This window comes from Salmo salar, chromosome ssa14, assembly GCF_905237065.1.
Source record: "Salmo salar chromosome ssa14, Ssal_v3.1, whole genome shotgun sequence".
NCBI lineage: Eukaryota > Metazoa > Chordata > Actinopteri > Salmoniformes > Salmonidae > Salmo > Salmo salar.
This window is the reverse complement of record NC_059455.1, coordinates 33,100,273-33,114,933: the sequence shown is the minus strand read 5'-3', so window position 1 is coordinate 33,114,933 and position 14,661 is coordinate 33,100,273. Positions and strand designations below refer to the sequence as shown.

The 14,661-nt window shown below is 42.7% G+C and overlaps 1 protein-coding gene and 1 pseudogene across 1 annotated transcript; one reads left to right on the top strand and one right to left on the bottom strand.

The window, feature by feature from the left end:
- The first annotated feature begins 8,304 nt into the window (after positions 1-8,304).
- On the top strand, positions 8,305-11,539 carry LOC106569356 (complement C1q-like protein 3). The gene is made up of 2 exons (XM_014140654.2): positions 8,305-9,354; positions 9,687-11,539. Exons 1-2 carry the CDS (start codon positions 8,737-8,739, stop codon positions 9,864-9,866), a joined length of 798 nt encoding a protein of 265 aa, XP_013996129.1. The 5' UTR covers positions 8,305-8,736; the 3' UTR covers positions 9,867-11,539.
- On the bottom strand, positions 10,824-14,449 carry LOC106569353 (phosphotriesterase-related protein-like; annotated as a pseudogene).
- Between the last annotated feature and the right edge of the window lie 212 nt (positions 14,450-14,661).

The window sequence follows — 14,661 nt, the reverse complement described above, 5'->3', positions numbered from 1 at the left end:
GAAAAACCTGGACAAAGAAAAGACAGCAGGGAGACGAATTTGGAATAGCAGGAGAATGAAATTCAAGGTTATTAAAGTGAGAGAATTTTTTTTTAAACGCTGTCAGGGATTTTCTGAATTATGAAGACAACAGCCGTGCATGACAATTATCATGGGAGTGAGTGAGGAGGTTACTGAACAAACACACACACACACACACACACACACACACACACACACACACACACACACACACACACACACACACACACACACACACACACACACACACACTCCCCTGGGAGAGGCTGTCTGTCCCCTGCGGAGTCTGTCAGATCTAGAGGATAAAAGCACATCATGTTCCACCACTACCTACATTACACAGTACACAACAACCACCGTACAATAGACCAGCCAGCACCACCTTTCAACCATACATCCAACCCCTCCTCTCCAGCCATACAGACAGCCCTCCTGAGCCCCCATACCTACAGAGTGGGAAAGGGAGTTGGGGTGAGTCCATTAAAACTCAAGCTTTTAGTCTGTAAAGATTTTTCTCCCTCCTTCTCTCCACAGCAGCTGCCAGCCTTCATTATCCATTACAACGCAGAGCCCCTTTCTTAATTAACCACATTTTAGTCTTTCTCTAACCCTTACATACCCCCCTGACAGCCCTTACAATCCCCCCTCACTGCCCTTACAATCTCCCCTCACAGCCCTTACAATCCCCCCTCGCAGCCCTTACAATCCCCCCTCACAGCCCTTACAATCTCCCCTCACAGCCCTTACAATCTCCCCTCACAGCCCTTACAATCCCCCCTCACAGCCCTTACAATCTCCCCTCACAGCCCTTACAATACCCCGTCACAGCCCTTACAATCCCCCCCACAGCCCTTACAATCTCCCCTCACAGCCCTTACAATCCCCCCCCACAGCCCTTACAATCTCCCCTCACAGCCCTTACAATCTCCCCTCACAGCCCTTACTCCACAGCAGCTGCCAGCCTTCATTATCCATGACAGAGCAGAGCCCCTTTCTTAATTATCCACCTTTTAGTCTTTCTCTAACCCTTACATACCCCCCTCACAGCCCTTACAATCCCCCCTCACTGCCCTTACAATACCCCGTCACAGCCCTTTCAATCCCCCCTCACAGCCCTTACAATCCCCCCTCACAGCCCTTACAATCCCCCCCTCACAGGCCTTACAATCCCACCTCACAGCCCTTACAATCCCCCCTCACAGCCCTTACAATACCCCGTCACAGCCCTTACAATCCCCCCCACAGCCCTTACAATCTCCCCTCACAGCCCTTACAATCTCCCCTCACAGCCCTTACAATCTCCCCTCACAGCCCTTACAATCCCCCCCTCACAGCCCTTACAATCCCACCTCACAGCCCTTACAATCTCCCTTCAGAGCCCTTACAATCTCCCCCACAGCCCTTACAATCTCCCCTCACAGCCCTTACAATCTCCCCTCACAGCCCTTACATCTCCCCTCACAGCCCTTACAATCTCCCCTCACAGCCCTTACAATCTCCCCTCACAGCCCTTACAATCCCCCCTCACAGCCCTTACAATCCCACCTCACAGCCCTTACAATCTCCCTTCAGAGCCCTTACAATCTCCCCCACAGCCCTTACAATCTCCCCTCACAGCCCTTACAATCTCCCCTCACAGCCCTTACATCTCCCCTCACAGCCCTTACAATCTCCCCTCACAGCCCTTACAATCTCCCCTCACAGCCCTTACAATCTCCCTTCAGAGCCCTTACAATCTCCCCCCACAGCCCTTACAATCTCCCCTCACAGCCCTTACAATCTCCCCTCACAGCCCTTACATCTCCCCTCTCAGCCCTTACAATCTCCCCTCACAGCCCTTACAATCTCCCCTCACAGCCCTTACAATCTCCCCTCACAGCCCTTACATCTCCCCTCTCAGCCCTTACAATCTCCCCTCACAGCCCTTACAATCTCCCCTCACAGCCCTTACAATCTCCCCTCACAGCCCTTACAATCTCCCCCACAGCCACAGCCCTTACAATCTCCCCTCACAGTCCTTACATCTCCCCTCACAGCCCTTACAATCTCCCCTCACAGCCCTTACATCTCCCCTCACAGCCCTTACATCTCCCCTCACAGCCCTTACAATCTCCTCTCACAGCTCTTACATCTTCCCTCACAGCCCTTACAATCTCCTCTCACAGCCCTTACATCTCCCCTCACAGCCCTTACATCCCTCCTTACAGCCCTTACAATCTCTCCTCACAGCCCATACAATCTCTCCTCACAGCCCTTACAATCTCCCCTCACAGCCCTTACATCTCCCCTCACAGCCCTTACAATCTCCCCTCACAGCCCCTCACAATTCTCACTAATTTAATTGGGTGCGCTTATTTTACACAGTCACGGTTCTACATCTTCGTTCCTTGAGAGACAGCAAAAATGTTATCTCTGTCATTATAGTGTTAACTCCTCTTTCGGATAATAATTCAGATATGCATGATATTCAAGTGGGTGAATAAGTGATTGAAACAATCAAGCCAACAAGTTTGAAACAAATCATTTGAGTGAGAGATAGACTGAGGGGGACCATCTGTCCAGAAAGCCTTTTCTCCATGTCCAGCAGATGTCCTGATATTGGATGGCATTTAGCTACATGGTATTAACTCACAAGTGGAGAAATGGGGTGTCAACAACATACTAGTACTATTGTTCAAATATGACAAATTCAGATAAGGCTTGATTCCCAGTGGATTATCTGATCCTTATATCTGACCATAACCTACTTTGCCATACTATCTACATGTATACTTTTGAATATTAACATGTAATAACCATGTAATAATGTTAACTTACAGATGAACTTCAAAACATTTTCACAACCACTACCAAACTATTTTATAAAGCAATACAAAATGACAGAAATCTCTATATTGCAGGCTCTTGGACACAATAAAACACAAGCTTAACTAGCAATTGTCTCATGATGACACTGTATCGGTTTCTCTGCCTCTAGTACTACAGACCTGGCCCAATCTATGATTTCCTCTCCTTTCACTGCATGTTGTCATTTTAGTGCAATTAAAGCGGCGCTAAGATATGTGCTGCCTGTTGCATTGTGGGAACTCAGATCAACTGTTGGACCTAACACTCATCTTCAATCAGGGACTCCATTGTTCTCGTACATGCTTATTCAAGGTCATGTGCGACGGATGATAGTGTAGTTTGCTAAACGTGACTACTGTCAGAGCTAGGACCAAACCCAAATGCAGACACCACTCATGTTGCAATCAGAGAGGGTGTGGTGGAGCGATTACTGAACTGAACTGAAGTGTAATGACTTGAAGAGTGAATGAGAGGGGAAAGCAATTAACTTCTGATTGTGATTTGTGTTTTTCCTGTAATTGTTGTGTACTGTATGTATTATTTGCCACTCTCTCTCTCTCTCTCTCTCTCTCTCTCTCATACATGTAAACAGTATACAAAAATCGGGGACACTCAAATGAGTATGATATGTTATGTTTCTAATTAGCTAAAATGCTAAAGTTGTCCATGATGACGTTCGCGTTATACCTCTACACATCCACCACGACCAACCACCTTTGTTTTTCTTAAGTAACCTTATTGTCTTATGTAACCACTTGCTTTTTTCCTCCTCATTCATAAACCTCTACCATCACACGTTAACATGATAGACCAATGACTCTGCATTTTTGAATAACACATGTATTATTCTACCTAATCTACCTATCATTCTATAATTCCTATCATTCAACCTAATAAAAGGGGTAAACAAATATAAAGTGTGAGAGAGCTAGTGGAGATTGGTGGGAGGTGATCTATCTTTTTCTGATCAGGTTTCTCTGTCACTCCAGCAGCACCTCAGAACCTCTCGCAGCCAGAGTAATTAATCAATCTCAGACTGGCCTGATCGATCGGTGTCTCTGTGCTCCCCTGGCGTGTTTACAATCCTCCATCTCATTTGCCACTAAGCTCCTCGCCACCGCTCAATCTCATTGGCAGAGAGTGTGACACCCCGCCCCACTGATGTCACCAGCAAGTGAAGCATGGATCGGTGGCCCTCTAAGAATCCATCCTCTCTTTTTCATTTGGGGGATTTGTTTATGTCTAGTGTCTACCTGTCACATGCCTTTGCAGTTAGGGTGTGCCAGGTACATTTTACTGTCTGTTTCAGAAGGCCTACTTTAAAGTCTGTGTAGCACCTCATTTTCAATGCCAGAGTGCATAATCAGCTAAGACCCCAAAATGCATTCTCTAAATATATGACCAATACCAGTAATTTTGCTTTTGAGATGCTTCTATTTCAGTCAGTGATAAGACTTGATAGGTTCTAGAGGTGATGTAACCACCATTGATCAGCAAGCCTGGTAAGTTACAGGACACACTTTGGTATAGGACACGCTTTGAGGGGGTGGTGGTGTGGTCACGCTTGCGTCTCCTTCCTGCTGAGTTGAACCGTTATCTATCTACCATTCACTGTTGTATGGAGAGAAAAAGGTTTACAAAGAGATTCTGCAGAAAGAGCAGAATGTGTGACAAGAATCCTTTGAAACATGCAGCCATCCAACAAACAGGACAGATTATGAATTGATAAAATGACTAATTTAATCAATATCTTAACTTTGACACACAGACATTTGTGTCATTGGAATGAGATTCCTAACGGCCCCTTACGTGAGGAATATATTGTATATTTTGCTATCCAAACATGTGGAATAGTAATGACAAGATTCTTTAGACTACAATGTTATCCCCTTGATAATTATTATAGGCATATAGAGTTGTATTGACTCAGGCAGCATTGAATACTATTTTGCCACTCTAGTCAGGTTATCCACCTGTCTTTCATATTTCATGGAACTGTCTCACTAACTGAGAACGAGAAGTTTAGGTGAACTGACAGCGCACCTCATTTCTCGTTAGAATACTGAAAAAGTCTTGATTTTGATCAATTGGCTTGATGTTTTATTCATTCATCCTTCGAAGGAGCCCTTCCCCACCACTGTCCCAGGCTGATTGCAAATGAACTGCATATTGCAAAATCTGAAGTCTCCAAACAACCTGTCAAAGCTTAGCATTAAGCCTTGTTTTTACATCTTACCCACTGAATCTTTTAATAGTCTACAGGAAAGGGGTTCTTATGAACTGAACAACATTCTGGGTTGGATACCTTCAGACACACATAGCACGTTCACATGACATACTGTGTATACATTCTTGCATATAGATGTACATGTACATACACAACACACACACGTGAGCACGTATCCACACACCCACATATGGAGGCTGAGTCAGTGAACACTTGTTGCAGGCTGGCCTCTTCCCCCCTGTGCTGGCATGGGCCTTCTGTGATTCAGTGTGACTAAAAGATCATGAGTTTAAATTAGACTACAGTAGGCTACTATATCACTGTAATGTCACTGTGATGTACTGTAATGCAGACCTGGGATAACTGTAGTTTCAACTATTCTTTTTGGAAAGTAACTATTTTTCCGGGGTAACAAATAGTTACTTTGGAGGTGACTACAACTATTTGAATACAGATCCTAAAAAATGACTACTTTTAAAACTATTTGAATACAGATCCCAAAAAATGACTACTTTTAAAACTATTTGAATACAGATCCCAAAAAATGACTACTTTTAAAACTATTTGAATACAGATCCCAAAAAGACTACCCTTTAAAACTATTTGAATACAGATCCCAAAAAGACTACCCTTTAAAACTATTTGAATACAGATCCCAAAAAGACTACCCTTTAAAACTATTTGAATACAGATCCCAAAAAGACTACCCTTTAAAACTATTTGAATACAGATCCCAAAAAGACTACCCTTTAAAACTATTTGAATACAGATCCCAAAAAGACGACTTTTTAAAACTATTTGAATACAGATCTCAGAAAGTGACTACTTTTCAAAACTATTTGAATACAGATCTCAGAAAGTGACTACTTTTCAAAACTATTTGAATACAGATCTCAGAAAGTGACTACTTTTCAAAACTATTTGAATACAGATCACAGGAACTTTTAACTAATGGAAGGGCTGAATCTCATGAGTGTCACGAGTGCTATCTTCAAATTCCCTGTCATTCCGGTAATTCCACATCTTTATTGAAGGAAACCAAAACAATAAACAGGTACGCAGCAAGAAACGTAACACACTGTGCAGTACACACACAGAAGTAACAATAACCCACAAACACAGGTGGGGAACAGGCTGCCTAAGTATGATTCCTAATCAGAGACAACGATAGACAGCTGCCTCTGATTAGGAACCATACTCGGCCCAAAACAAAGAAATACAAAAATAACATAGACATATAACACATAGAATGCCCACCCCATGTCACACCCTGACCTAACCAAACAGAGAAAAACGACTCTCTCAGGTCAGGGCGTGACAATGAGATAACATACAATCTCCTATACTATTCCAATCTCTCTGACAGTTATATTTCATCTACACAATACATTTATATCTGAAAATGTCTAAATGTCCATTCTCCTGAATGTCCATTGCCCCAGGTGTATTTAATCAAGTCAAACCAATTAACCAATTATATTTTGTACAGATAAGTATAAATAAGTTGTGACACATAACTACCGTAAGACTCTTTCAACATGCCACTGAAAAGGTTGAAAGCTGAAATAAATTGTATGATATCTGAAAATGCTGCAGAGGGAGGAGGTTTCAAACACACACCATGCCATCTTTAAAGGGATAGTTTACTCAGAATACAAACTAACATGATTTTCAACCTACCTTAGCTGTAGTTGACTCAAGAAGGCAGTTTTGGGATATTTTTTTTCCTTTCAACACTTAACAGCCATATTTTGTTACCGTTAGCATTCTCCTTAACACTTAACATTAAATTGTTCTTGTGCCTGTGTAATCAAACTGTAATTACTTTTGGAGCACGGTTTTATCAGCATGTTGTTACATAATACTTTGGTAATTACATTTTAATTGCATAGGAAGGAGCTGTGTGTTTCTGTAACTAGAGGAATAGTGACTGTTCCTTATTCCACTTACGTAATAACTCTATTATTATGCAATCATAAAACAATTTCCAAAGTCCTATGTAACCACAATGTCGCTATTGTAATATTCACTAAGTTAGTACACATGTATAAGAACTGGATGTCAAGTGTTACTGGATATGTCACTCATTATGAACGTATTAGTCATTTTGTTAGTCTACTCTAATGTTGAGGTGATTCCATGTCCCTCATGTATTTCATTCTAGGCTTAAGGCTATGTTAAGATTCATATCTAAGAGCCTTCCAAACCATGTGCTTATAATAATATACAGTATTTAGACTAATTCAACTAACTGTTGACGTTTTTGGTTCTTCATTAAATATTTGGCAGCCATAAAGTAAATATTTTTTTATTATTTGGTTTTCTGAGAGGTATCCAAAATTGTTAAAATTTTAGAGACCTGTATTTGAAAATAAAAGAAAATAGTTGCCTTTTAGTTAAAATGCTATATAAATTCGACTACCTTGAGTATTCTAAAAGTTGGTATTTCCAAATAAACTACACAATACAACTATTTTCTGCCCAAGTCTGCAGTAATGTACACAACTACAGTGAAGAAACAAACAACTTCTATCAGTACAGTTTTACCTTATCAATATCACCCTATTGCATTGTTGTTGCAATGCCGTTCTTCCCAAAATATGTCTTTCCTCTGCCTCTCCGCAGCCACACCACCCATGGTAACCCATGGCAACGTTCTATCGTCATCCCTCCCCGACTGCACCAATTAGCTCTTCATCAGTCAAACAACACTCCGACACACCTTCTGTGGTTCTAAAGTTACCTCACATCCATGCCATGGGATCTTTAATTACCACGGTGAGATAGGACATCGGTTTAACTTCTCACCCTAAGACTGAATCTGACATCTGAACCTCAATAAATGAAACGTCTCTCAGTTGATTGCGTTATCATTCCGAGGTATCCCGTCATTTCATCTGTCAATGTATATGGGGTCATACACCCACCCCCCACCAAATGCCCTCTGTCTCTTTGACTTTATTGATTTCCTCCAGAATGATTAATTGGACACAGGGGGAGCTGAGGTGTGACCAGGTACCAAGCGTACAGCCGATGTCCTCTGTGGCCATCCAGAAAGGCCATTCTACAAACAACATGACTCCGTTAGTGGACATTCAAAAATGAGACTGCAAAAATCCCCCCCCCCCGAGTACCTTTCCCTTAACATCCGTCTGATATCAGAGCTAGCCTCCTCCCCTCCCCTCTCCAAACATTCACGAAAAGGTAATCACTGTGACCATCTCGAAGACATCGTAGCATGGTGGCAGGTGAACTTGTATGTGTATGCTTTATCCCAATTGGCGCAAAGTGTAGGCAGAAAGTGTATGCTAAACCTATAAACTATTGCGAGTGTTAGTTTAATACAAATGAAAGGCTCCAATGTAATGTTATTGAGCCATACCGGTGCGGAAAGGAGAAAGAATAATGGACTTTGTGGGGCGTAAAAGTTGAATTTATCAATACTATTTCAAGACAAGGACGCGGGACAACATTTCAACAGTCTGCCTTGTATAGATTACGCACACACATTTATTCGTTATTGTCTGATTGTTCTGATCGTTAAAGTGCACCGCCAACAAGAATCCCTCTCATCCGGCAAGATTTCGTCCAGAAGCAGACTGGAAGACCGTCCACTTTGGAGGTTGGCCGGTAGGACGCGGATGATCGCGACAGGTGTTTGTGGAGTAGTCATGGTGCTAGTGTTGGTTATCCTGATTCCGGTGCTGGTCAACTCCGCCGGGATATCCGCGCGGTACGAAATGCTCGGATCCTGTCAGATGGTGTGTGATCCCCACGGGACCAAGTCCACGGCCACAGACAAAGCCAATACCATCAGAGACAGCCGCTTGGTCCAGTCTCTACCAACCTTAATCCAAGGTCCGAAAGGGGAGCCCGGACGCACAGGAAGAATTGGCCCTAGGGGTCCTCTTGGCGAACCAGGACCACCCGGACCTGCCGGCCCACCTGGGGAGAGAGGAGAGCCCGGTCCGCCAGGACTACCCGGAACGCCCGGAGCTAACGGAGCCACAGGTGCCATAAGCGCAGCCACATACAACACGGTTCCAAAGATAGCTTTCTACGCCGGGCTGAAAAAACAGCACGAGGGCTACGAAGTTCTGAAATTTGACGACGTAGTCACCAACCTTGGCAACCACTACGACCCTATGACGGGGAAATTCACCTGCTCGATACCGGGCATCTACTTCTTCGTTTACCATGTGCTGATGCGAGGCGGGGATGGCACCAGTATGTGGGCTGATCTTTGTAAGAACAACCAGGTGAGCCATATACTGACTTGTTCAATCAAATGAAACTGAAACATAACACTTCTTTCTCATCTATGAATATGTAACTGTTTATTAGGATTCAAAACATAAAACAGCTTAGGCTACAGTTTTACGCACACATAAACTGCGTTTTACGCACGTATCCCGCTTTCATCAAAGCGTCGCTGTCAGTGGTGTTGAAGTTCCAGCTCTGCGCCCCTTTCATTACTGAAACTCCAGTTCACTAACATGACCAAATGATACTACATTGATTGTTGTGTTAACGGAACATAAACAAAAACATGGTATCAGAAAGATTTGTGACTAATAATAATGCTCTCCAGGTGCGAGCGAGCGCTATCGCCCAAGACGCCGACCAGAACTACGATTATGCCAGCAACAGTGTTGTCCTGCATCTCGAGCCCGGCGATGAGATCTACATCAAGCTGGACGGGGGCAAGGCGCACGGGGGCAACAACAACAAGTACAGCACCTTCTCCGGCTTCATTGTCTACGCCGATTAACAGAACACCATATATTCTACATTAGGCTGTTCACTGCACCTTCATCTGCTATTATTCTCTCCTTTGGATCGGTTACACCGCTGTCGTTAAGAAGACATGTGGTTACAGAGAGACTGGGGGATCTTGACGCAGAAGTGAACATTAACACGCTTAAATAGACCTTTCCTTTCGTGCGTAAAACCCCACATTATGCAATGCCCAGTGATGAACTTGCAAACGTGGAAACATGGAAGGAGATGAGTGAAAGTTGCATGTGTATAAGCCCATATTATGTACTACAGGTTAAACAGGAATGGTGTTAATGCTTCATTGCTTTTGTCTTTAGGTCAATGAATTAATGTTTCAATTGGTCTTGTAACGCATCTCAGTTCATGTTAGAGTCTATGGAATAGGAAAACATAGGCAACTCATAGAGGTGATTAAAAGTGTACTGCAGGAAGTAATGATTGGTGTGTTTCTGTCTGCATCTTCTTACTTTACCTTGGGTTACTTACTGCAGTGTTGTTCTAACCATTACTGGTGTTTTATCAGACTACTGCATGAATGTAAAATAGCTATCATGATCATAATGTATATAAATGCCTTCTGTCCAATTCAACATTTTCCTGGATAATGAATTAAGTGCTCAGTGCTTGACTAAGATTGATCAGGCCTACAGCCAGTATCTGGAAGAAAAACATGCCATCAGAGAAAATAAATCTAACTATTTTAATGATTTCTGTATTCCTGTTCTATAAAAAAAAAAAAATCAAAAAGTCAATTCTAATTTAAACAGAGCATTGAGAATAGTAGAAAAATATTCCTTGGTCACATTTTTCCTCTGAATGTTCCATTTGGTGATGTATCAGAACACAGGAGACTTTCCTACTGTACCTGCACTTCCTAACGTTTTAATCCTATCACACACTGTCCTGAAGTGACATAATGGTTATGTATTGTCTGCTGTGATGTCATTGCTCATGTGATGAAGTCACTCTGTGATGCCACCTGTTCCCAGAAGGAGAGACCATGTCCTTCAGGATGACCTACCGGCCAATCAGCTCCCTCCCATAGCCACCCCACCACGTGGCATCACAACAACTCATCTAACAAGCTTTGAATGCCCAGTATACTGATTAAGAACATGTTGAAAGAGTTAGCTCTGTCAGTGCCCTTTTGGTACCCTAATCTCTATTAGCAATACAAAAATATCAAATGGGAAATACATATTTTTTAATGCTACTATTTATCACAAAGACTGTTTGTGAAATGTCATTACTACTGACAAAGCTGTTACTGCTTTCAATAAAACTAATCAGCACCATATTTACAAGTAAAGCATCATGTGCAGACCATGTCCTTGAGTTTGATTGGACAGAAATTGTGGCTTTGTCTTGTTAAATTACATTGTGTTGCCGCCGCATTTACACGTAGTCTTCCATTTCTTTTCAAACTGAGAATTTTGGATGGAAATGAGGCCGTTTGTGCGACTAAGGCTATAGTATTGAGGATCGCTCTGCCAAGCAGGATGATTTTGTTTTTTTGCTTACAGTATTAATTATTAATTACAAACATTAATTGAAGCTTTGATTCAGTCATAGCTCTTATGTGAAATAAATTGAATAATTTCCTCAATCAGCTGTCAGAATGTTCAACAATTCAATTTTTTCCCATGTTTACTTCTCCATAATACATTTCAATTCAGTACATCACAGCGAAGTAGCAAGAATAAAAAGTGTCAACTTCTGACGTCATGTTATGTTTGGTGATTTGCAAGTAATAACAAATGTATAAAAGCATTTTTTACTGTGTTCAATAGCTGATACAAAAGACAAAGGCCTACGGAGCAGCCTTGCTCTGTTCTGGGTGATCTGATTCTGATCCTTCGTTTGAATGTGAGCCAGCGTTTAGAGTTTTCTATGAGGGCCTTGTCCACCTGGGTCTGGTTGATCACTCTGCTCAGCATCTTGGCCACAATGTTCTTCAGGATGTATGAGTAGATCTGGCCTCCATACTTGATGAGAGGGTTCTTGGTATGGATGTCATGGGCGATGACAATGTTGGCCTCATAACCTTCCTGGACCAGGAACGCCACACTAGAGAGAGGGAGGTCCACACTCGCACTTACGCACATGCACACACAACGAAACAGATACATGGGTGTTATTTCGCTGTTTACATTTTGTAAAGTATCGTGAAGTAGATAGAGACAACCACATAGAACTTTTAGGCTGTTGGTTGTCTAGTGCAGGATGTAGGATCTTCATTTGATCACCTTTTAGTTGCAGGAAATGCAAACCTGTAGTGTATTTGAGATTTTAAAAGGCTTCTAAAGTTTGTAATATCAACTTAACATTTTGAGACTTGATTTGTCCTAACTAAACAAATATCAACCCCTACAAAAATGTCCATAAATTATAATCCACACAATAATTCACATTTCCTGTTCCTGCAGGATTATGCACATGCTGTGGGAAACAGGGTTAAATTAAGATCCTAAATCTGTAGGTTGTTTGGTAGCAACATAAAGAGTTCTCACAGTTTGACTCTCTGGCTGTCACTGGGCATGTCCACCTCCAGGTTATAGGCATAGTTCAGCATCTCTGTTCCAAACAGGTTGTACTCCAGGTTATAGGCATAGTTCAGCATCTCTGTTCCAAACAGGTTGTACTCCAGGTTATAGGCATAGTTCAGCATCTCTGTTCCAAACAGGTTGTACTCCAGGTTATAGGCATAGTTCAGCATCTCTGTTCCAAACAGGTTGTACTCCAGGTTATTCCTCATTTTAGCAAACTCCAACAGCTCTCCATTGTCAAATATGGTCCTGTGTTAGAAAACCCCCACTATAAATCATTTACAGTCCCGCATCACAGAAGCTACTGTACCGTTGTCTTCAGCAGATGAAAATACTACACAATAAGCATTATTACCTTGCTGAACATAACAGGTATATAGAAGCTTGATTTATAATTAGAATAGTTTATACTATATTATAAACCCATGTAGGGCCCATAGTTTTTCCTGACCAGGAAAAACTCTTAGCCATAGCCATATCATAAGTCCTGTCACCCCCTCCATATCCAGTCCAGTCTGGGTCCTGAGAACCCTCACCTGTCCAGGTGCGGCATGACGGTCTTGCTGATGTCTTCTCCAGCCTCCTGCAGGAGGCAGACTATCTCAGTGGGGCGCCAGGGTTCCGTCCCAGGTGGAGGATGACTGGGCAGCCCAGCTCGATATGAGCGTGTGCAGTGGCCTGCAGCAACTTCTTCTCACTGTCCATGATTGGCCAGCTGCAGCCGATCTCGGTCCCGTCCACCCCCTGGAGCACCTCGCTGACGATGATGTCTGTGAGCTGGACAGAGACATCAGGTGGGAAACAGGTCATTCACATTAACCATAGGCACTCCATTACATTGCGCTGGATGTCATTCATTTCAATGGGGTCGTCCACAACGCAGTGGACTCGTAACACCCCCTTGTGCAAAGCAGTAATTTTTCAAAACTTCGTCGTCTTCAGTCCAGCTAGAGTTTGTTGAAGAACAGGAAGTGACCAAACCACAGAAGTTAGATTAAATATGTGGTTTTCAGTGATGGCTTTATGGGATACAGTAGCTAGCAACTTGTAAGCAATGACCCATTCCTATAAATGAGTACTATTTTAATAGTAATGTTAAGTAATACACATTGGCTGTTAAGCCAATTATATTATATGACTGCCTCCTGTTTAAGTTTATTGTGATGGTAATCTTGTTTGTTTTTGATGGTGATAAGAATTAACAAAAATTCAGGAGAGAGGACCAGACTTGAATGCAACATTTTAACTACCGGTACTGTAGTTTCCTTGAATGCAGCTCCCTACTAACTTAACAAGCACCAGCTGTTACTAACTGCCAATCAGTTTCCAAGCCTTTTGCAACACTTTAACTAGTTGCCGTGAACACAGCTCCTCAACAGCATTAGTTGCAACACATTGCTGATCTGCCTTCACACCTGTCCTCACTCTACTTAATCACCACTGCCACCCTACTTAAACCTGACCAAACTAACAGTCCTCCTCTGTCTTCTGCAGTGCATGTTGAGTTGCACGACACTGTGCATTACTAGCCTCATCAAGTTTTGCATCCCCCTTCTATCTATTTTCTCCCGGGGGGATTGCCATCCTCACAGCAGTCTAACTAACTATTAGACAATGGACACAAACTGGCCATAACTCCTTCAGGTGGGAGACAGCTGACCAAAGCCAATTGGAAGCATCTTACTGAGACACTGTCTCCTACAAATAGGCCAGTACACATAAGACACAAACTATACTACACCATAAACCTTCCCCACCTTCTCCACTGTCATTTTCCTGGTGTCCTCAGAGTGGGTGGCATCCACATAGTACCCTGCCCCTTCTATGATGTGTACACCTGTACCTTGGACAGCTGTTTGAGGAAGAGCAGGTCCCTGGCAATACTCTGGGTAGTGTTTTCTCTGATGGTTCCCCCTCCTGCCTTTTGGTACTCACAAAACGCTTCCCGCACAGCACTGGTCTCCTGCAACAGAAGCAGGTTCTCATGGCTAAAGAAGAAGATGATGAAGAAGAATACTTTATTGTCCATTGTCACAGAGATTTAACAGGTTCTAGACTGCCTGCTGTGTGGACTATAGACTATCTGTGTAAGAGTTCTAGAAAACTGCCAACTGTATTGGTTCTAGACTATCTGCTTTAACAGGTTTTAGATTACCTGCTGTAAAGGTTCTAGACTACCTGCTATAACAGGTTTTAGATTACCTCCTGTAAAGTTTCTAGACTACCTGCTATAACAGGTTT

Excerpts from the sequence above, each read along its gene's own strand:
- LOC106569356 (XM_014140654.2), top strand. The coding sequence starts at position 8,737 with ATGATCGCGACAGGTGTTTGTGGAGTAGTCATGGTGCTAGTGTTGGTT. Across the intron at positions 9,355-9,686 it reads ATCTTTGTAAGAACAACCAG|GTGCGAGCGAGCGCTATCGC; the intron begins GTGAGCCATATA and ends AATGCTCTCCAG.